Raw genomic sequence first — 23,539 nt, forward strand, 5'->3', positions numbered from 1 at the left:
GCTCCCATGCTCACAACCTGCGGCGGCCCCACTTTCAGTCTGGAGGAGAAACTGTCCCACAAATACTCTCTTCCCCCAGTCCTTCCACACTCTGGATGTCCTGGCCGGGTAATGATTCCAGCCACCCGCCACACCTTTCAGTAACTTATTTTTGTGCGTGTTTAAGAAATACAACTATTAAAGCCGGATGCTATGCCACTGACAACAAGCACTTGCTCATCTGGTATTCAGGTCACCTTGTAGGTCTTTATATGATAAAACTTTACATTACACTATTGGAATCATGGGGGAAAAAATAAACTACTCAACATTATTACACAGTTTAGATCAGGACATACTGCAAGATGTGAAAAAGTTTATAAAATTCAAATTCTTCTTTTTACCTATACCTTTTGCTTCTTGTCACAACAGGCTATATGTTAAAAGTTAAATTAAGTAAGTCGACTTTTCTGCAGTGACCAAGAGAATGTCCAGATACACTCACCAGCCACTTTATTAGGTTCAACTGCTAATCTATCTATCTATCTATCTATCTAATCTAAATCAGCCAATCACATGCCAGCAGCTCAATGTATTTCAGCCTGTAGACGTTGTCAAGACGGCCTGCTGAAGTTCAAACTGAGCATCAGAATGATGAAGAAAGGGGACTGAAGTGACTTTGAACTTGCTGTGGCTGTTGGTGCCAGACGGGCTGGTCCAAGTATTTCAGAAACTACTGACCTACTGGGATTTTCATGCACAATCATCTCCGGGGTTTACAGAGAATGATCCAAAAAAGGGAAGTGGCAGTTTTATGGGAGAAAATGCCTTGTTGATGCCAGGGGTCAGAGGAGAATGGAAAGACTAGTTGAACATGATAGAAAAGGCAACAGGAATTCAAATAAGCAATCGTTACAAGCGAGGTGCACAGAAGAGCATCTCTGAATGCACAACATGTCGAACCTTGAAGCAGGTGAGCTGCAGCAGCAGGAGACCACACCGGGTGACACTCCTGTCAGCTAAAAACAGACAACTGAGGCTATAATTTGCATGGGCTCATCAAAATCAGACAACAGTAGACTGGAAAAAACATTGCCTGGTCTGAGGAGTCTCCATTTCCGCTGCAACATTCGGATGGTAAGGTCAGAATTTGGCATCAACAACATGAAAGCAGGGATTCATCCTGCCTTGTATAAACAGTTCAGGCTGGCTGTGTATTGGTGTGGGGGATATTTTCTTGGACCCCTAGTACCAACTGAGCATCATTTAAATGCCACGGCCTACCCGAGTATTGTTGCTGACCATATCCATCCCTTCATGACCGCAGCGTACCCATCTTTCAGCAGGATAACGTGCCATGTCACAAAGCTCAAATTGTCTCACACCGGTTTCTTGAACATGACAATGACTTCACTGGACCCAAATGGCCTCCACAGCTGCCAGATTCAGTGTAGTTGAGCACCTTTGTGATGTAGAGGAACGGAAGATTCGCATCATGGATGTGCAACAATTGCGTGATGCCATCATGTCAATATGGACCTGAATTGCTGAGGAATGTTGAATCTACACCATGAAGAATTATGGCAGTTCTGAAGGCAAAAAGGGGGTCCAACCCGGGACTAGCAAGGTGTACCTAATAAAGTGTGCCAGCAGTGAGTGCATATTATAAATTTAAATTAGTTAAGCCAATAAGGACTTCTGTGCAATGATCAAGATAATAAACAGATATATTGGGAATGAGCTGTAAAACAAACCTGCGGTGGGCTGGTGCCCTGCCCGGGGATTTGCTCCTGCCTTGCGCCCTGTGTTGGCTGGGATTGGCTCCAGCAGACCCCCCGTGACCCTGTGTTAGGATATAGTGGGTTGGGAAATGACTGACTGACTGACTGTAAAACAAACCAGTTGCTTCAAAGCAACCTTTGCATGCCTCTAAGAGAATGTGTGCTACAAAAACTATTCATTCCTGCAAACACAATGAACTACCAGTTAAAGTTCAAACGTTATGCACAAACTGATAACGATAAAAACATAGCTTCAAGAATGACGGCATAATGTACATGTCTTACCTGCACAGCGCTGTTTAGAAAACAACTGTTCTGTCCTGGCTCATTAAGCAAGCCTTTTGTGGGAGCCAGTGATAACATACTCCCAGGCTGGTAGGATTTTCCCAGATTGCTCCCAGGTTTCCTGAACAACCTGACCCATGCCATTTGAGTAACGTTACGCAGCACAAAGAAAAGAAAAACTTAAAATAATCCCAAAGGAAGTAAACCGCTTGTGAAGCAGCAGCTGACTGAAGATGTTGTGAAACGTTGAGCAGCTGTTGAGGATTCCTGATGACTGTTGCTCACAGCTCTCTGCCTGCGCATTGAGAGAAGAAGTCTAATTTTTTCTTAGCAGGTTGCAAACTTAAAAACGGATTCTCCGACTCCCTTGGACAGCTACCTAAGGGAGTGCTTTAAAAGACAGTACAAAAAGGAAAAACGAATGGCAAGTTGTCATTCTCACCACAACCAAAACCTCCAAGTGGCTTCAGCAGTAATTGCAGCGTAGGAAACCACTGCTCAGTTTTCTTCATGAGCCTCCTGATGATCATTATGCTTGCAGAAAGAAAAATAAAAAAGCAGCGTGCGCGTCTATGTTGTGTAAAGCGCAGTGTGCTGCCAGCACCCCACCTCAAGGCAGCTGCCGACTTTCATTGTCTTCACTTTGGCCACTCATTCACTTGTAGGCACTTCAAGAAGAAGAAGAAGGAGGAGGAAACACATTTGGCAAAATGATGCATCCACGTTTTCGGTGCAGTTTAATTTTAAACAGTACCTGGGAAAAAAAAAGAAAAGAAAAATACCATTTCAGCATTTAATGAGAGCATCTCAGTCCTGAATAACCAAATTGTGGTGATCACTTAAATTACTGTAAACATATAGTGCCCTTTGGCTCCAGCAGACACTCGTGACCCTGTGTTAGGATATAGTGGGTTGGATAATGGATGGATGGATATAGTGCCCTCCATAATGTTTGGCACAAAGACACATTCCTCCTTGATTTCCCCACAGTTTAAAATTAAAATTCAAACAATTCAGATGCTGTGATTAAAGTGCATGTTGCAGACTTTCACTTAAGGGGATTTGCAGACATTTCGGTCACACAACATTTTCAGGGTCCCCCCTATTTCTGGGTACCAGCATCACAAACATTATGGAGGGCACTATACAACAGCATTTTCTATCAAAACATGTAAAATAAAATCTAATAATAAGATGATAGTTTAAACTGCATGAATAAATAATGAATTATTTGTACCTTTCAAAAAGCATTTCATGATTAACAAGCAATTAATAGTTATTTCATACATTAGATGTGTAAAAATGTGTGACAAATAAATAAAACATTTCAAGAAAAAAGTTTTTGATCATACTATTGCACATTGCATGAAATAGTATAAAAGAGAAATATATACTGTACTTTAAATAAAACTTGAGATTTAATTCCATTTTATACACTTAGGTCCATAAATATTTGGACAGAGACAACTTGTTTCTCATTTTGGTTCTGTACATTACCACAATGAATTTTAAATGAAACAACTCCGATGCAGTTGAAGTGCAGACTTTCAGCTTTAATTCAGTGGGGTGAACAAAACGATTGCATAAAAATGTGAGGCAACTAAAGCATTTTGTGAACACAATCCCTTCATTTCAGGAGCTCAAAAGTAATTGGACAATTGACTCAAAGGCTATTTCATGGGCAGGTGTGTGCAAGTCCGTCGTTATGTCCTTATCAATTAAGAAGATAAAAGGCCTGGAGTTGATTTGAGGTATGGTGCTTGCATGTGGAAGATTTTGCTGTGAACAGACAACATGCGGTCAAAGGAGCTCTCCATGCAGGTGAAAGAAGCCATCCTTAAGCTGCGAAAACAGAAAAAACCCATCCGAGAAATTGCTCCAATATTATGAGTGGCAAAATCAACAGTTTGGTCCATCCTGAGAAAGAAAGCAAGCACTGGTGAACTCAGCAATGCAAAAAGACCTGGACATCCACGGAAGACAACAGTGGTGGATGATCACAGAATCATTTCCATGGCTTCACAACAGCCAACCAAGTGAACAACACTCTCCAGGGGGTAGGCATATCGATATCCAAGTCTACCATAAAGAGAAGACTGTATGAAAGTAAATCCAGAGGGTGCACTGCAAGGTGCAAGCCACTCATAAGCCTCAAGAATAGAAAGGCTAGATTGGACTTTGCTAAAGAACATCTAAAAAAGCCAGCACAGTTCTGGAAAAACACTCTTTGGACAGATGAAACCAAGATCAACCTCTACCAGAATGATGGCAAGAAAAAAGTATGGAGAAGGCGTGGAACAGCTCATTATCCAAAGCATAGCACATCATCTGTAAGACACGGTGGAGGGAGGCAGTGTGATGGCTTGGGCATGCATGGCTGCCAGTGGCACCGGGACACTCGTGTTTATTGATGATGTGACACAGGACAGAAGCAGCTGAATGAATTCTGAGGTGTTCAGAGACATACTGTCTGCTCAAATCCAGCTAAATACAGCAGTCAAATCGATTCATGATACAGATGGACAATGACCCAAAACATACAGCCAAAGCAACCCCGGAGTTTATTAAAGCAAAGAAGTGGAAAATTCTTGAATGGCCAAGTCAGTCACCTGATCTTAACCCAATTGAGCAGGCATTTCACTTGTTGAAGACTAAACTTCAGACAGAAAGGCCCACAAACAAACAGCAACTGAAAGCCGCTGCAGTAAAGGCCTGGCAGAGCATTAAAAAGGAGGAAACCCAACATCTGGTGATGTCCAGGAGTTTAAGACTTCAGGCTGTCATTGCCAGCAAAAGGTTTTCAACCAAGTATTTGAAATGAACATTTTATTTCCAGTGATTTAATTTGTCCAATTACTTTTGAGCCCCTGAAATGAAGGGATTGTGTTCACAAAATGCTTTAGTTGCCTCCCATTTTTCTGCAATCGTTTTGTTCACCCCACTGAATTAAAGCTGAAAGTCTGCACTTCAACTGCATCGGAGTTGTTTCATTTAAAATTCATTGTGGTAATGTACAGAACCAAAATGAGAAAAAAGTTGTCTCTGTCCAAATATTTATGGACATTCTATTAAATATCATTCTATTAAATTACTAAATGACAAGAACTTGAATTCAGTAGAGTACCTAATTCTAAACATTCATCTTACAAGGTGTGATGGATACCGGGGATGTCAGCGTACCCCAAACACCCTGAACAATAACAGAAGGTTTATTAAATTCACCTCCTCATAAGTAACAAAAGCACAAAGACAGGTTGTTTCTCTCCACAAACCACAATTCCTCCTCCCTGTTCCTCTCACCACCGCACTGCCCTCCTCCACTTGAGTGTTGCTTATATCCTCCCAGCTCCGACTCACCTGGATAAGGGAGTGCGGTCCCTTTTATTAAGGACCTGGGAGTATTTCTGGTGCTAGGGCTCCTGCCCGATGGAGTACTCCGGGTCATACAAAAGCATCTCCCTGTAGCCCCCCCCCCCCCTTCCGTTACACCCAGACCCCAGCAGGGCTGTGCTGCCGAACTACAACTCCCAGCATTCCCTGCTGGTTTCTGAATGGGCACCGAGCATCTAGCACCTGGGGGGAATGAACATTCTCCAGGGACACTCCTTCCTTGTCCTCTTCTTTCATGGTAAGAGAAGGTGTTAAATCCAACTGGGGTGCCTTTATGTTCCCTTGGGGCCTCCCATCCATGTAAGGGATCTTTCTGACTCCTAGCCGGGATGCCCATCCATCCCTACAAAGGTTATAAATTTCATGCCTTCTACAAACTGTTTCAAAGTATCAGTTAGGTTTACTACTACTTCTTCTTTCGGCTACTCCTGTTAGGGGTCGCCACAGCAGATCATCTTCTTCCATATCATCTGGTCTTTTGCATCTTGCTCTGTTACACCCATCACCTGCATGTCCTCTCTCACCACATCCTTAAACTTTCTGTTAGGCCTTCCTCTTCTCCTCTTCCCTGGCAGCTCTATCTTTAACATCCTTCTCCCAGTATATGAAGCATCTCTCCGCTGCACATGTCCAAACCAACGCAATCTCGTCTCTCTGACTTTGTCTCCCAACCGTCCCACCCGAGCTGACCCTCTAATGTCCTCATTTCTAATCCTGTCCATCCTCGTCACACCCAATACAAATCTTAGCATCTTTAACTCTGCCACCTCCACCTCTCTCTCCTACTTTCCCCATATAACACAGTTGGTCTCAGTACCGTCTCTTTCACTCTAGCTGATACCCGTCTGTCACAAATTACTCCCGACACTCTTCTCCACCCATTCAACCCTGCCTGCACGTTCTTCTTCACCTCTCTTCCACAATCCCCATTACTCTGTACTGTTAAACCCAAGTATTTAAATTCCTCCACCTTCACCAACTCTACTCCCTTAATCCTCACCATTCCAATGACCTTCCTCTCATTCACACACATGTATTCTTGTCTTGGCGTTCCTACTGACCTTCACTCCTCTCCTCTCATATATCCACTTCTCCAGGGTCGCCTCAACCTGCTCCCTACTCTCTCTACAGATCACAATGTCATCAGCAAACATCACAGTCCACGGGGACTCCTGTCTAATCTCGTCTGTCAACCTGTCCATCACCATTGTCAATAAGAAAGACCTCAGAGCCAATCCCTGATGTAATCCCACCTCCGTCACTCTTACCGCAGACCTCACCACTGTCACACTTCCCTCGTACATATCCTGTACAACTCTTACATACTTCTCTGCCACTCCCGACTTCCTCATACAATACCACAACTAAGGATGCTCAATGCAAATACATTGGTAAATATGCAATCAGTATAAGCAGCGTTTATAATAAATTCAACAAAGGCCAGCAGAGCAAGACAAAGGGAACCGAAAGACCCTAAAAATCTGGAAAACTCAAATAACGAAATTTGCTGCTCTTGACAGTGATGGCTCACAGGGGGAATTAACCTTGTTTAAAATGAGAAGATCAATTAATTTGGTTAGTAAAACCAGTCCTTTACAGTACACGGACACACGTACAAGAACACATAATCTGAGGAGTCTACATGTTCTCCTTGTGTCTACTTGGGTTTTTCTTCTACATTCCTAAAGATTTCAAATTGAACCTGAGTGTACGTGTATTTCAATGTGAAATCAGCGTTCTGTCCAAGGTGAGAATGTTTCACCTGGATTTGAAATAAGCAGATTTGGAAATAGGATGAGTAGATAAAATTGATTATCTCATCTATTTACTTTCTGGACAAGTTATCGTTTTCAGACATAAAGCCCCTTTCTTACAAACAGTAGTTAGAGAGCTACAGAATCAGCGGCTTTCCAACTACTGTAATGCACAACTGTCCTATCTCATGGCAACAAAATCCTTTAAAAGTGTCGCTCTCGATAATGCCTTGGCCTTTTTCCCAGCCTACAGAACGTCTACCATTTATGCTCAATCTCAAACATGGCATCACTGCTCCTCTCTAGTGTTCAGACCCTTTGCTATGACACTTGAAATTTGGCTCAGGTGCATCCCATTCATTAGAACAATTTGGACAAAAACAGGCCATTCAGCACAACAAAGCTTGCCAGTCCTATCCACTTTTAAAATTACATCAAGTCGAATTTTGATAGTCCCTAAAGTCCTACTGTCTACCATACCGAAGTGGCCATAAGACTTGACAGTTGTCACATACACTGAAAATTTCATAAAAGAAGGGTAAAAGCTGAACTTAGGAAATGTTTGATAAGGACAAGAATGTAGTGGAAAGAGACTTTTATTTTGGGTATGTAAGTTAGCTATGTTCTCTGTTGAAAATAGCTCATGTCTTTTAACCAATCAGAATAAATGTCAGATGGGTGTGTAGGCTAATGAACCAATCAGAACACATGTTGGGTATTACGAAAGCATTAATCCATCACTGTCAAGGTAAATAAACTTAATCCCTATATATATATATATATATATATATATGTAAAATATCCAACGTCTGTCTGTCTGTCCGCTTTTCACGAGAGAACTACTCAACGGATTTAGATTGCTTTTTTTTTCTATAATTTGCTTGAACATTCTGGTTGATTTTGCGACTTCTTTCATTGCGCTATATATCACAGTTCGCTTGCAGTACTGATAGGGATGCAGCGGGCCGAGGTGAGGGGGGCGGGGTCCTCCTTACTCACGCGCCAACCTCGGGGCGTGTACCTTACCTCCACTTAGCTAGCGAACAAGAGAACTACTTAATAGATTTAGATTAGGTTTTTTTCAATAATTTGCTTGAACATTCCAGTTGATTTTATGACTTCTCTTTTTGCCCTAAATATCACAGTTCGCATGCAGGAGCGATATATTCACGCTAATCTGAGACAGAGGCTAAGGGCTGCAGGGAGGGGGAAGTGTGACGTCAGGAGTGGGGAGCCGAGCGGGGCCCTCCTCACTGTCCTGTTTCACTACTACACGGGCGGAGCCGCGGGGAACAGCTAGTTGTTTATAAATACAAGCCTGTAACTTTGCTCAATGACCATTCTTTCGCAGGCTGCTGTGAGGGAGTGCATTGCTCTTCATAAAAAGAAATTAAAAAGACACAATGGACAAGCTTCCTCCTGCCTGGTTTCTGACTTAAGAGGTTCTAGGGCAGCGGTTCTCAAACTTCTTTAGAATTTCTTGCGTGGCAGTCCCTTTAAAAATTGTTCGATGGCTCGCTGACCCTTTTATTAAAAATTAAAAAATCAATATTATTTCAAGAAAATTGGGGGCGCCAAATACTTTGCACAAGGGTGCCACATACCCACTGCGCGGCACTGCATAGATACAGGCTGCTGTGAATAAAACATTTTTTGACAAACAATTATTTATTCAGAAAATATTACATACATCTTAGTTATTAAATTTAATGGGATAGATGCATCTGCTTTGCCTTAACCATTTGTGTTGAGCGGGCAATTTCACCACTTAAAAACACAAAAAATGTAAAATTTGTTGTTTGTTGATTATCTGTATCCACCTTTAGTGCTCTTATTTGCTTCTAAAATATACGAAAACTGTTTGCGAGTGTTTAGATTCTACGAAAGAATCAATAATGTTTGATTATGATAAAAATAATAAGGGCTGGTTTGTGCCGAGCGATTATGGTGGGAAAACAATGAGGTGGCAGCGAATAACGGAACAGCGGATTAGTGGTTGGGTCTAGGTGGTAGGGGTAATGACGGGGCTCAGTCACCTACTTCCCCTCGGATGGTAAAGGTTAATAATTATAAAAATATAAATAGTATAAATATGCAATCATTTCTCACGGTCCCCTAGGAGACCACGGACCCCAATTTGAGAACCGCTGTTCGAGGGGAACAATTTTCTTTAATATATTTACAATTAATTTCTTCCACAAAAGCTGAACAGAGCAAAGTACAGAGATATCCTAAAAGAAAACCTGCTTCACACCACACTGCACCCAAACTGGGCCAAAAGGTTCACTTTCCAACAGGACAACACAAAGACAACATGAGAGTGGCTTAGGGTCAAACTTTTTGAGTGGCCCAACCAGACTCCAGACATGAACCTAAATAAACATCTCAGGAGAGATCTGTACAATGGCTGATCCAGCTCTCTGGCCTCTAAAGGTCATGAGAAAAAGACTATTTCCCCTCTGGGATTAATAAAGTGTATTAAATCTAGCTATCTGCCATGCTCTCCATCCAACCTGACAGAGCTTGAGAAAATTCCCAAATCCAGGTGTGCGATGCTTGTCACCTCAGACCCAAGAAGGTTCCAGGATGGAATGGCAGCCAAAGGAGATTCAACAAGTTGCAGAGTAAAATATCTGAATACTTGTATCAACTTGAAATTTCAGTTTTTAATCTGTAATAAATTTGCAAAAAATTCTAAATATCTTCTTTTTGCTTTATCATTCAGGGAATTTTGAGTATTGCTTCACAAAGTAAAAAATGAAATGAAACAATTTCAGCATAGAGCTGTAACATAACAAAATGTGTTTAAAAAAAATAAAGGGCACTGTAAAGGGCATGTAATGTGTACATTCTTGCGTTCTAAATAAAACCTTGCCCTCCATAACCTATTTTAAGTTTAAATGTTATTAGGAATTTTAAATGGGAGACTTTTTAATTTGTCTTGAATTATAAGAGACTAGCTGTGTAAGCCCATGCTGTAAAAAGCCCGGTGTCTTAGAAACTATTGAAATAGTCAGCAAAAAAATTGAAATGTAGAGATGTCAGGTAATTGAAATACAATACAATTTATTTTTGCATAGCACGAAATCACACAAGAAGTGCTGCAATGGGCACTTGAAATGAAAGGAATGACTCTGGGCATCTCTCCTAGGAGGTTTCGGTTTGCCAACGTGATCACATCGTTTGTGCATTAGCGGCTAAGTGAATGTTTTTTTTCGGAGGTTTCATTTTGCCAATGTGCTCACCTTCTCTTGTGTATTAGCAGTGGGAGAAAAAGTAAAAGGGATACCGTTTTGCCGATGTGCTCGCCTCACTTCTGTATTAGCCGCTAAGCAAGTGACTCTTTTCTTCGGAGGTTTCGTTTTGCCGACGTGCTGGCCTCACTTATGTATCCTCGGAAGTGGAGCCCTTACCCCGACTCCACCTCTCACTTCCAGAATGGAGAGACACACACACTTCCACGTGTAGACGTTATATATATATATATATATATATATATATATATATATATATATATATATATATATATATATATATATATATATATATATATATATATATATGAATGGAAGAGAAGGTCTGTGATACGGTTTGCATATTTGCAGTTGGAGATCCACAAAGGGAGAAAAAACGAATCACGTATCATAAAATAGTTTTATTCCTGAGCTTTCAACCCCTGTCAGGGGTCTTCATCAGAGGATGATGCTTAGACTTACAAGAATCAAAGGCAATATATAGCAACACATTCAGTGGGGGGTGGGTGGAGGTGACTAAGTCCGTATGATCAAAGGGGGGGGGGGGGGTGTATCGTTAAATTAAAGTGCATATGTCCTTCTTAAGTTGGCATATGCTGGGTTTATGTCCAAGTGTCTGTTGATGGCATTTTCATCTGATAGCCAAGACTCGGCCAACTCTCTGGCACTTTTTGTACTGGCCTTAAATTTTACTTTCACGTTGTCCCAGTTGAATGTGTGTCCTGTCGATTTATATATGCACATACTAAATCGACAGGACACACATTCAACTGGGACAATGTGAAAGTAAAATCTAAGGCCAGTACAAAAAGCGCCAGAGAGTTGGCCGAGTCTTGGCTATCAGATGAAAATGCCATCAACAGACACTTGGACATAAACCCAGCATATGCCAACTTAAGAAGGACATATGCACTTTAATTTAACGATACACCCCCCCCCCCTTTGATCATATGGACTTAGTCACCTCCACCCACCCCCCACTGAATGTGTTGCTATACTGTATATTGCCTTTGATTCTTGTAAGTCTAAGCATTATCCTCTGATGAAGACCCCTGACAGGGGTTGAAAGCTCAGGAATAAAACTATTTTATGATACGTGATTTGTTTTTTCTCCCTTTGTGGATCTCCAACTGCAAATATATATATATATATATATAAGATATAGCAGGTTATTAATTTTTCTCAAAAATGTCAAATCTATTGTTACACTGATGATGATGATGTCACCGCATTTAAAAGAAAAATTGCTGCAGACTTGACCAAAAAAATCAAAATAAGGGATCACACAGTGAGGACAACTGACTTGGGCCCTTCTGGTTCACTCACAATAAAAGCTCAGGCTTCCTGGAAGAAGGTATCACTTTTGGCAAGAGCTACCTGCCAGACGGAGTTCCTGAGAAATGGACCGACCATCAGTGGCTAACCAACCAATATATTTTCATTCAGTAGTAACAGCAGTTGATATCACAAATGTGTTCACTTCGTCTTTCTACCATGTATCTTTGCCATGTGCTTCATGCCAACAAAAGAGCCTCCCAAAAATTCCTCAAAATAGTCAAGGAGTACACTACCTGTTGCACCGCATACTTTCACTATACTAAAAATGTATGCTTCTACAGATAAAATGTTAGTATATCACAACTAAAGATGCCTAATTTAAGGCCCAAATTATAAATGCACAATAAATCAAAACTAAAAAAATGCCTAAATCTTGAATTCTGCTGGAATGTACTTGAAAATACAATGAATACCCATGCACCAAAATAGCCTGCCTCTGAACAAAAATCTCTTTCAGGTCCGTTAGCCACTTACCACGCAAAGGGAGGTGTCGCTTCTCGATTCTCTGTGTCTCTTTCAAAAGCACACAATCACATGCTGTCTGACTAACTGGGCGGAACGGAGTCGAGACATGCAGTCATCCCAACCTACCTCTCTATGAGCTTGAAATTGAACAACTGCTAATTGTGACTCACATCAAGTTTTTCATTCTAAAAATACCAAATCTGCACTTGCATACTGAAAAATAACCAGTTGGCACAGTGGTGGTGGTACTTTTGTTACACAACTCCAAAAAAAAAAAAAAATGAAGGATGCTGAAGGAGTGTTTGCTTTAAGCCTGACCCAAGAGTGAAGCCAGAAGGCCGTGTCACCTTTTCACAGAGTTGCTTGGAATGTTGTTTTGTATTCACTGTGTAGGGTTATGTTTAAATCACTTTCTACCTTGTTCTTTGTGTGTTTTAATAAGTCTGCATTTAAAAGTGCACCACTTCTATAATTAGTAATTGGTATAATCTATACTTGCATTTTAACTAAGAACTGTTGACAGTGTTCCATGCTTGCATTCAGTGAAGAGCGTTATGCTTTATTTTTACTATATTTTTTCCCCATGGGAATAATTATGTTTATCTAATCTAATCATACAGTGCATCCGGAAAGTATTCCCAGCGCTTCATCACTTTTTCCACATTTTGTTATGTTACAGCCTTATTCCAAAATGGATTAAATTCATTTTTTTCCTCAGAATTCTACACACAACACCCCATAATGACAACATGAAAAAAAGTTTACTTGAGGTTTTTGCAAATTTATTAAAAATAAAAAAATTGAGAAAGCACATGTACATAAGTATTCACAGCCTTTGCCATGAAGCTCAAAACGGAGCTCAGGTGCATCCTGTTTCCCCTGATCATCCTTGAGATGTTTCTGCAGCTTCATTGGAGTCCACCTGTGGTAAATTCAGTTGACTGGACCCGATTTGGAAAGGCACACACCTGTCTATAGAAGGTCCCACAGTTGACAGTTCATGTCAGAGCACAAACCAAGCATGAAGTCAAAGGAATTGTCTGTAGACCTCTGAGACAGGATTGTCTCCAGGCACAAATCTGGGGAAGGTTACAGAAAAATTTCTGCTGCTTTGAAGGTCCCAATGAGCACAGTGGCCTCCATCATCCGTAAGTGGAAGAAGTTTGAAACCACCAGGACTCTTCCTAGAGCTGGCCGGCCATCTAAACTGAGCGATCGGGGGAGAAGGGCCTTAGTCAGGGAGGTGACCAAGAACCCGATGGTCACTCTGTCAGAGCTCCAGAGGTCCTCTGTGGAGAGAGGAGAACCTTCCAGAAGGACAACCATCTCTGCAGCAATCCACCAATCAGGCCTGTATGGTAGAGTGGCCAGACAGAAGCCACTCCTTAGTAAAAGGCACATGGCAGCCCGCCTGGAGTTTGCCAAAAGGCACCTGAAAGACTCTCCGACCATGAGAAAGAAAATTCTCTGTTCTGATGAGACAAAGATTGAACTCTTTGGTGTGAATGCCAGGCGTCACATTTGGGGGAAACCTGGCACCATCCCTACAGTGAAGCATGGTGGTGGCAGCATCATGCTATGGGGATGTTTTTCAGCAGTAGGGACTGGGAGACTAGTCAGGATAAAGGGAAAGATGACTGCAGCAATGTACAGAGACATCCTGGATGAAAACCTGCTCCAGAGCGCTCTTGACCTCAGACTGGGCCGACGGTTCATCTTTCAGCAGGACAACGACCCTAAGCACACAGCCAAGATATCAAAGGAGTGGCTTCAGGACAACTCTGTGAATGTCCTTGAGTGGCTCAGCCAGAGCCCAGACTTGAATCCGATTGAACATCTCTGGAGAGATCTTAAAATGGCTGTGCACCGACGCTTCCCATCCAACCTGATGGAGCTTGAGAGGTGCTGCAAAGAGGAATGGGCCAAACTGGCCAAGGATAGGTGTGCCAAGCTTGTGGCATCATATTCAAAAAGACTTGAGGCTGGAATTGCTGCCAAAGGGGCATCGACAAAGTATTGAGCAAAGGCTGTGAATACTTATGGACATGGGATTTCTCAGTTTTTTTATTTTTAATAAATTTGCAAAAATCTCAAGTAAACTTTTTCCACGTTGTCATTATGGGGTGTTGTGTGCAGAATTCTGAGGAAAAAAATGAATTTAATCCATTTTGGAATAAGGCTGTAACATAACAAAATGTGGAAAAAGTGATGTGCTGTGAATACTTTCCGGATGCACTGTAGCTATACAAAAATAAGTTGCGTTGTGAGGCTACTATACTGACTCACACAGGTCGGCCCTCCAGAGGAGAGGTGTGTTTATAAAGAGTGGTGGCTCTGTGCAGGCATCTGGAGGTTGCCGGTTCAAATCCCATTACTGCCTGAAGAGATAGTACTCCATTGGGCGCTTAACCTGAAAATTGCTCCAGGGGAATGTACAATGGCTGACCCTGTGCTCTGACGCCCCGCCCAAAGGTCATGCAAAAAGACAATTTCCCCTCAGTATATCAAATCAAAAATATCTAAATCAAATCCCAGACAGATGATCTCCATTGAACTAACTAAAACAGCAGGTCAGGTCACCAGCAGAAATTCGCAGATGGTTTTGCTTTTATTGAGTGTGTTGATAAAGGGGGTGAGACAGAGGAGAGGAGTCAGGGGGAGAACTTTGTCTCGTGGTCCAAAGGGAATTGTCTGCATCTTAACATCAGCAAAACCAAGGATCTGCTTATTGACGTCCATTGCACCAAAGAGCCTCCATGTCCGGCCACTATTCAGGGATTGGATTCAGAGGTGGTCCACTCCTACAAGTACTTGGGGGTCCACCTTAATGACAGGTTGGACTGGTCTAAGAACACAGAAAAGCTACAGAAGGAAGGGCAGAGCAGGCTCTTCTTCCTTAGAAGACCACGTTGCTTTAATGTGGGAAGGGACATCATCTGCAACTCTGATGGCCAGTGCACTGGGCTAGACTGGACACATCACTTCAAGAGAGGGCCACAAAATTATTAAAGGGCAGGTTCAGTTATGAGATGCACTCCAAACCCCGGAGGTGTAGCGAAGGAGAAAATTAAAATAAAACTGAGTGCCATTATGAACAAAGCTGCACATCTTCTCCACGACACCCTAACAGTGAGGACGCCCAACCAACAAATTATTCAGCACAAAAATGAGTGATGAAACTCAACGGATGCTCCTTTATATCAACAGTAATATGCCTGTACAGCGTCTCACTGTGAGTGGGACTCTCAAGTCAGTCTTTAATTTAAATTAAAGTCTTTTTAAATTTTCTTCCTTTTCAGTTATTCTGTTGTGCTTTCAGAACATAATGTGCATGTGTATTTCTAAATTTATTTATGTATCTCTTTATTTAAAGAGCTTCTGTAACAAGCCAAATTTCCCCCTAGGGACAAATAAAGTTCTATGTACCTAATTCTACGATTTCTAAAACCAACTAGATGCACCACTGAGGATTTAGGTGTGCCATATTAAGTGACGTGAATACTTGCACCACCAATTACTGTAATTAACTTAGACCCTTCTGCAGTGATTTGCGTTATCCTTATAACAGGGATTCCCAAGCTCAGTACTGGGGACCCCCTGTGGCTGCAGGTTTTTGTACCAATCAGCTTTTGCTTTTAATTGGACTCCTGGGCTAATTAAGTGAGCTGTTATTTCCCAGATTCTGTGTTTTGTGAACAATGTAGAACTTAGACAACTAGGTTTGGTAATGAATGAATGAATGAATGAATGAATGAATGAATGAATGAACTGTTTGAACGTTGCAATCAAGTCTCAGCCTCACTTGTTTTGCACGTGCACCAAATTAACATCATTTTGAACCAAAATCTTTAAATGCCTTTCAGGCAGCCTTGGTGTCACAATCCCTCCTGATCCACTAAAAGCTGCGTTTGATGTACTTCCAGATGGGCTTAAAGTGGAGAAGGACAAACAAATTGTAATTGCCTTTACTTCACTATTGGCACGTAGGCTTATCTTGCTCAAATGGAAGAATCCTAAGTCAGAGGGTAACCGATATTACATACCAACCAGTAACAGTGCGCTGCTATAATGATAACGTGCAGTGAAGCCACTTGACTTGATCATTCCGAGTTTTCATCCTCTTTCTTTCTCTGTATGTTTATCATTCGTTTGCTCACAGGTTGATGCTCTTGCTGCTTCCTGAGCAGCTCTTCTTTTCTCCACCCTTGCAGCCCGCTTCTTCTCTTCTTCCGTCGGCATCTTTTCACGTTAAAACTGATTAACTCAGTGTTTGTGTTGCAATTACTTAGTAGGTTTTCCTTAATATTACACTAAAGCTGGCACTTAAGTCTTCAATCTGCCTCAAGAACTGATTTAAGATATGAAGAGTTAGGGGAAGTGACGGTGAAGGTGGTAGGGATGAGAACGGCGCCCGTCCGCATGGACTGCACGGCCACCATGCTGGCCGCTACCGAGAGTTGATTCTACAATAAAATAAAATAAAAAGATGAATAATCTTGGAGGTCAATCATCACCCCAAAAATCAGACAGTAGAGGCCACGTAGTATATGTGTACCAAATTTCAAGTCAATGGGTCAAACGGTTTGCGAGCTACAAGTGATTTAAAATCCTGGACAGACAAGCGAACAGCCACAGTAGCGTATTATATATAAAGATTATCTGAAATTGGAAAAAATCAAATTCTCACTTAAAGGATCTGTAGAAAACTTCTTCAAAACCTGGCAGGATCTAATCAGTAACATTTTAGAATAAGCATTTAAATTGAGGAAGTGGATTCTCTTCCCTTTTTTATTTGATTTATTTTGATTGATTTATTTATTTATTTAGATTTTTTTTTTATTTGATTTATTTTTTATTGATTTATTTTTTGATTGATTGATTTATTCAATTTACTTACTTACTTTCCTACTATTAAAGTTTTACTCTGTTGGCCTAGCTCTCTTTTTCGGGGAGGGGGTTGATTTGTTTTGAACCTAGTTTTGTCAAACTTGACTTGAATTTATTAAAATCAAATAACATTCCATATAATAAAACAAACATTAAAAAAAGTACTAAGCCAAGGGTTCTCAGTCGGTCCTGGGGGACCCCACTGTGGCTTCATGTTTTTGCTCCCACCAGATTCATAATCAGTGACAACTGATAGCATTGATCTCATTTAACTAGCTGGTATTTTTTATTCTCTTCTCTTATTCTACATGAAGAAAGCACAGAGGCACAATTTTTACATTTACAAGACTTTTAGAAATATTTCCATTTTTGCTAAAGATTTAAATTGCTAACTCACTTTTGCTGCTTTCATTAGATTTTGCCCTTTCTCTGTGCAGTTTGCTCCCTTCACTGTATCTTAATAATCCATCCATCCATCCATTGTCTCCCGCTTATCCGAGGTCGGGTCACGGGGGCAGCAGCTTGAGCAGAGATGCCCAGACTTCCCTCTCCCCGGCCACTTCTTCTAGCTCTTCCGGGAGAATCCCAAGGCGTTCCCAGGCCAGTCGAGAGACATAGTCCCTCCAGCGTGTCCTGGGTCTTCCCCGGGGCCTCCTCCCGGTTGGACGTGCCCGGAACACCTCACCAGGGAGGCGTCCAGGAGGCATCCTGATCAGATGCCCGAGCCACCTCATCTGACTCCTCTCGATGCGGAGGAGCAGCGGCTCTACTCTGAGCCCCTCCCGGATGACTGAGCTTCCCACCCTATCTTTAAGGGAAAGCCCAGACACCCTGCGGAGGAAACTCATTTCAGCCGCTTGTATTCGCGATCTCGTTCTTTCGGTCACTACCCATAGCTCATGACCATAGGTGAGGGTAGGAACATAGATCGACTGGTAAATTGAGAGCTTCGCCTTGCGGCTCAGCTCCTTTTTCACCACGACAGACCGATGCAGCGCCCGCATTACTGCGGATACCGCACCGATCCGCCTGTCGATCTCACGCTCCATTCTTCCCTCACTCGTGAACAAGACCCCGAGATACTTGAACTCCTCCACTTGGGGCAGGATCTCGCTACCAACCCTGAGAGGGCACTCCACCCTTTTCCGGCTGAGGACCATGGTCTCGGATTTGGAGGTGCTGATTCTCATCCCAGCCGCTTCACACTCGGCTGCGAACCGATCCAGAGAGAGCTGAAGATCACGGCCTGATGAAGCAAACAGGACAACATCATCTGCAAAAAGCAGTGACCCAATCCTGAGCCCACCAAACCGGACCCCCTCAACGCCCTGGCTGCGCCTAGAAATTCTGTCCATAAAAGTTATGAACAGAATCGGTGACAAAGGGCAGCCCTGGCGGAGTCCAACTCTCACTGGAAATGGGTTCGACTTACTGCCGGCAATGCGGACCAAGCTCTGGCACCGATCGTACAGGGACCAAACAGCCCTTATCAGGGGGTCCGGTGCCCCATACTCTCGGAGTACCCCCCACAGGATTCCCCGAGGGACACGTTTCGAATGCCTTTTCTAAGTCCACAAAACACATGTAGACTGGTTGGGCAAACTCCCATGCACCCTCCAGGACCCTGCTAAGGGTATAGAGCTGGTCCACTGTTCCGCGACCAGGACAAAAACCACACTGTTCCTCCTGAATCCGAGGCTCGACTATCCGACGGACCCTCCTCTCCAGGACCCCTGAATAGACTTTTCCAGGGAGGCTGAGGAGTGTGATCCCTCTGTAGTTGAAACACACCCTCCGATCCCCCTTCTTAAAGAGGGGGACCACCACCCCGGTCTGCCAATCCAGAGGCACTGTCCCCGATGTCCATGCGATGTTGCAGAGGCGTGTCAGCCAAGACAGTCCTACAACATCCAGAGCCTTGAGGAACTCCAGGCATATCTCATCCACCCCCGGGGCCCTACCACCAAGGAGTTTTTTGACCACCTCGGTGACCTCAGTCCCAGAGATGGGGGAGCCCACCTCTGAGTCCCCAGGCTCTGCTTCCTCATTGGAAGGCATGTTAATGGGATTGAGGAGGTCTTCGAAGTATTCCCCCCACCGACCCACAACGTCCTGAGTCGAGGTCAGCAGCGCACCATCCCCACCATATACAGTGTTGACACTGCACTGCTTCCCCTTCCTGAGACGCCGGATGGTGGACCAGAATCTCCTCGAAGCCGTCCGAAAGTCGTTCTCCATGGCCTCCCCAAACTCCTCCCACGCCCGAGTTTTTGCCTCAGCAACCACCGAAGCCGCATTCCGCTTGGCCTGCCGGTACCTATCAGCTGCCTCCGGGGTTCCACAGGACAAAAGGGTCCTGTAGGACTCCTTCTTCAGCTTGACGGCATCCTTCACCGCCGGTGTCCACCAGCGGGTTCGGGGATTGCCGCCACGACAGGCACCGACCACCTTACGGCCACCGCTCCGGTCAGCTGCCTCAACAATAGAGGCACGGAACATGGCCCATTCGGACTCAATGTCCCCCACCTCCCTCAGGATGTGGTCAAAGTTCTGCCGGAGGTGGGAGTTGAAGCTACTTCTGACAGGGGGCTCTGACAGACGTTCCCAGCAGACCCTCACAACACGTTTGGGCCTACCACGCCTGACCGGCATCCTCCCCCACCATCGAAGCCAACTCACCACCAGGTGGTGATCAGTTGACAGCTCCGCCCCTCTCTTCACCCGAGTGTCCAAGACATGTGGCCGCAAGTCCGACGACACGACCACAAAGTCGATCATCGAACTGAGGCCTAGGGTGTCCTGGTGCCAAGTGCACATATGAACACCCCTATGCTTGAACATGGTGTTCGTTATGGACAATCCGTGACGAGCACAGAAGTCCAGTAACAAAACACCGCTCGGGTTCAGATCAGGGGGGCCATTCCTCCCAATCACGCCCTTCCAGGTCTCACTGTCATTGCCCACGTGAGCATTGAAGTCTCCCAGCAGAACGAGGGAGTCCCCAGAAGGTATGCCCTCTAGCACCCCCTCCAGGGACTCCAAAAAGGGTGGGTACTCCGAACTGCTGTTCGGTGCATACGCACAAACAACAGTTAGGACCCGTCCCCCCACCCGAAGGCGAAGGGAGGCTACCCTCTCGTCCACCGGGGTAAACCCCAATGTACAGGCTCCAAGTTGGGGGGCAATAAGTATACCCACACCTGCTCGGCGCCTCTCACCGGGGGCAACTCCAGAGTGGTAGAGAGTCCAGCCCCTCTCAAGGAGATTGGTTCCAGAGTCCAAGCTGTGCGTCGAGGTGAGTCCGACTATATCTAGCCGGAACCTCTCAACTTCGCGCACTAGCTCAGGCTCCTTCCCCTTCAGAGAGGTGACATTCCACGTCCCAAGAGCCAGTTTCTGTAGCCGAGGATCGGACCGCCAAGGTCCCCGCCTTCGGCCACCACCCAACTCACACTGCACCCGACCTCCTTGGCCCCTCCCATAGGTGGTGAGCCCATGGGAAGGGGGACCCACGTTGCCTCTTCGGGCTGTGCCCGGCCGAGCCCCATGGGTGCAGGCCCGGCCACCAGGCGCTCGCCATCGAGCCCCACCTCCAGGCCTGGCTCCAGAGTGGGGCCCCGGTGACCCGCGTCCGGGCAAGGGAAAACGCCGTCCAAAATTGTTTTTCTTCATAGGAGGTTTGTTTAACCGCTCTTTGTCTCATCCCTCACCTAGGACCAGTTTGCCTTGGGTGGCCCTACCAGGGGCATAAAGCCCCGGACAACAGAGCTCCTAGGATCATTGGGACACGCAAACCCCTCCACCACGATAAGGTGACGGTTAAAGGAGGGGGTATCTTAATAAGGACAATTAAAAACGAGCAGAGCAGACAGCCAGGCAAACACAGAATCATGAAAGGCTGCAACTACTTTAGAATCAGACACACTAATTAGAAAATAATGGATGGATTAAACAATTAGAACACCTTGGAAAAATAGAATGAAAATCAAGATGAAAATATTGTTAAAAACAAAAATAAAATACATTATTCCCATATAACTGCTTAGTACATTTTAATATATTTTTTTTTTTACCAAAATTAGTTTTCTAATTTCCATATTGTACCCAAAACACAGAAACTGGGAAATAACAGTTCACTTAATTAGCCCAGGAGTCCAATTAAAAACAGGCGCTGGTTGGAACAAAAACCTGCAGCCACAGGGGGTCCCCAGGACCAACTTTGAGAACCCCTAATCTATACCATTTTTTTTAATCTCATGCAAGATGAAGAATCTTTCCTGTTCATCAAGGTCAAAATAGCCAAATTAAGTTCACTGTAATTTAATGTGAAAAGTGTCCATGAGGTTAAATATGTTTTTATAGGCACTGTATTTTTGATTTTTGCAGCTTAAGTGAAGTTAATATCAACGTAAACAAGAAGAGATAAATGACATCAATAATTTTGAATAATGACTTGCAGCTCAAGTAAGATAACTTTCAGACATCATTAAGAACCAGGATATTCAGGTCAATTTACTTTGGGAAAAATCCAGACACATCCAATAACAGAAGAGAAAGGGGCTTCCTGTTTAGACTAGTCATTTGCCAGCACCGATGCCCCTGCCAAGAAATACTAGTGCTTTTAAGGAAGAGAAAAAAAAAAAAAATGAGTGAAAAATGTTTCCAAAGCAGCACTCTTCAAAGTGACACAAGTCTGTAACATATACGATAGTGCTCTGCATTGTCCAGATGTGCACCTTATATTCGAAAATGTAATGAATTCCAGGAATTCCAGGTTTTAGATTTCAGACTTCTATACCTATTCCAGGAAATGCCCGAGTAATAGAAAAGTCACATTCAACACAGGAACACAGCACTTGCTTAAAAAAAAAAAAAAAAAACAGTTGGGATGGATTAAATTTCTTTAAGAAAGATATTGCAACTAAAGTACTTAAAATATTGTGACTAAATTATTTGAAATAAAGTGAGTGAAGGGCAACATCAGTGCGCATCTGCATTAAGACAATGTTTTGGCTGTTCTGGCCTTTATCAGGTGTGACCAAAGCATTGTGTTTCTAACCTCATTTTTACTTTTTCAGCCTGAGGATAACCATTAGCTATTGCTTAATTAATTTATATTAACAAAATGATATGGTATTTGTTCGATAATCACTCAAAAACAGCTGAACCTATTTTTCCAAAATGTCTGCATATGGGGCGGCACGGTGGTGCAATGGGTAGCACTGCTCCCTGCGTGGAGTTTGCATGTTCTCCCCGTGTCTGCGTGGTTTCCTCCCACAGTCCAAAGACATGCAGGTTAGGTGCATTGGCGATCCTAATTTGTGCTTGATGTGTGTGTGTGTGTGTGTGTGCCCTGTGGTGGGCTGGCGCCCTGCCCAGGGTTTGTTTCCTGCCTTGCGCCCTGTGTTAGCTAGGATTGGCTCCAGCAGACCCCCATGACCCTGTAGTTAGGATATAGCAGGTTGGATAATGGATGGATGGATGGATGGATGGATGTTTGCATATGCTTTGCTGCTGGTCCAACTTAATCCCCTTGGCATCAACCCAGCATCCCTCTTGGGCTTAGAATTTTACGAAAATGCTGTTAACCCTGAAAAGCTCTCAGGAGGCCTTTTCTTTTTATTGAATAGAAAGTGTTCAGCCTGAATAACACTCAGCTGAATTTTACTATGCGTGGTTTGACATCCATGGCAGAGCAATGGGCGCTGAGCAGGCTACCTGTCAATCATGGTGAATCCACTGCATCCACTGAACAGTATCATCTCCAGACAGAGGAGCAGCTTCAGCGACAGACTGCTGTCACCGTCCTGCTCCACTGACAGACCGAGGAGATCATTCCTCCCCAACACTATGTAACTCTTCAGTTCTACCCGTGGGGTAAACGTTAACATTATTCAAAGTTATTGTCTGTCTGTATACCTGCATTGTTATCACTCTTTAATTTAATATTAACTTTATCAGTATGCTGCTGCTGGAGTATGTGAATTTCCCCTTGGGATTAATAAAGTATCTATCTATCTATCTATCCATTCTGCCACTCTATGGTAACTCATCAATATTCATGAGTGGGGTGGAGCCTTCAACCACAAAAAAAACACAATGGCATGTAAACAAAAAGCTGTAAAGCCAGCTTTAGAACAAACAAACACTGGACCATTAGTTGAATCAAGTAACAGGGATGACAATGTGAACTGATCCACTGATATTCACAGAGATAGTGAAACTGATGTGCACTGCACCGCCATGATATGCCTGGTAGAGTGAAACTACTGTGTGGCAAAAAGGCAAAAATGATCAAGTGGAAGGACAAGTTAGCCTGTTACTCAAAATGGAGCAATTGTCAATGTTTGCATCAGGGGAAAAGTGGAAGTCACTAAGCCTTATGCTTTAGTAACTTTTAATAACA

At 43.5% G+C, this 23,539-nt stretch overlaps 1 protein-coding gene across 1 annotated transcript in view; it reads right to left on the bottom strand.

Annotated features, from left to right (window-relative positions):
- Nucleotides 1-23,539, bottom strand: part of LOC114654491 (inactive ubiquitin carboxyl-terminal hydrolase 53-like) — a 147,721-nt gene that overhangs the window by 77,291 nt on the left and 46,891 nt on the right. Inside the window, exon 2 of the mRNA XM_028805069.2 lies at nt 2,046-2,799. Coding sequence (XP_028660902.1) covers nt 2,046-2,189 — 144 coding nt within the window. The 5' untranslated portion in view covers nt 2,190-2,799. The remainder of the gene's footprint in view (nt 1-2,045; nt 2,800-23,539) is intronic.

Source organism: Erpetoichthys calabaricus, chromosome 7, assembly GCF_900747795.2.
Source record: "Erpetoichthys calabaricus chromosome 7, fErpCal1.3, whole genome shotgun sequence".
NCBI classification, from domain to species: Eukaryota; Metazoa; Chordata; class Cladistia; order Polypteriformes; family Polypteridae; genus Erpetoichthys; species Erpetoichthys calabaricus.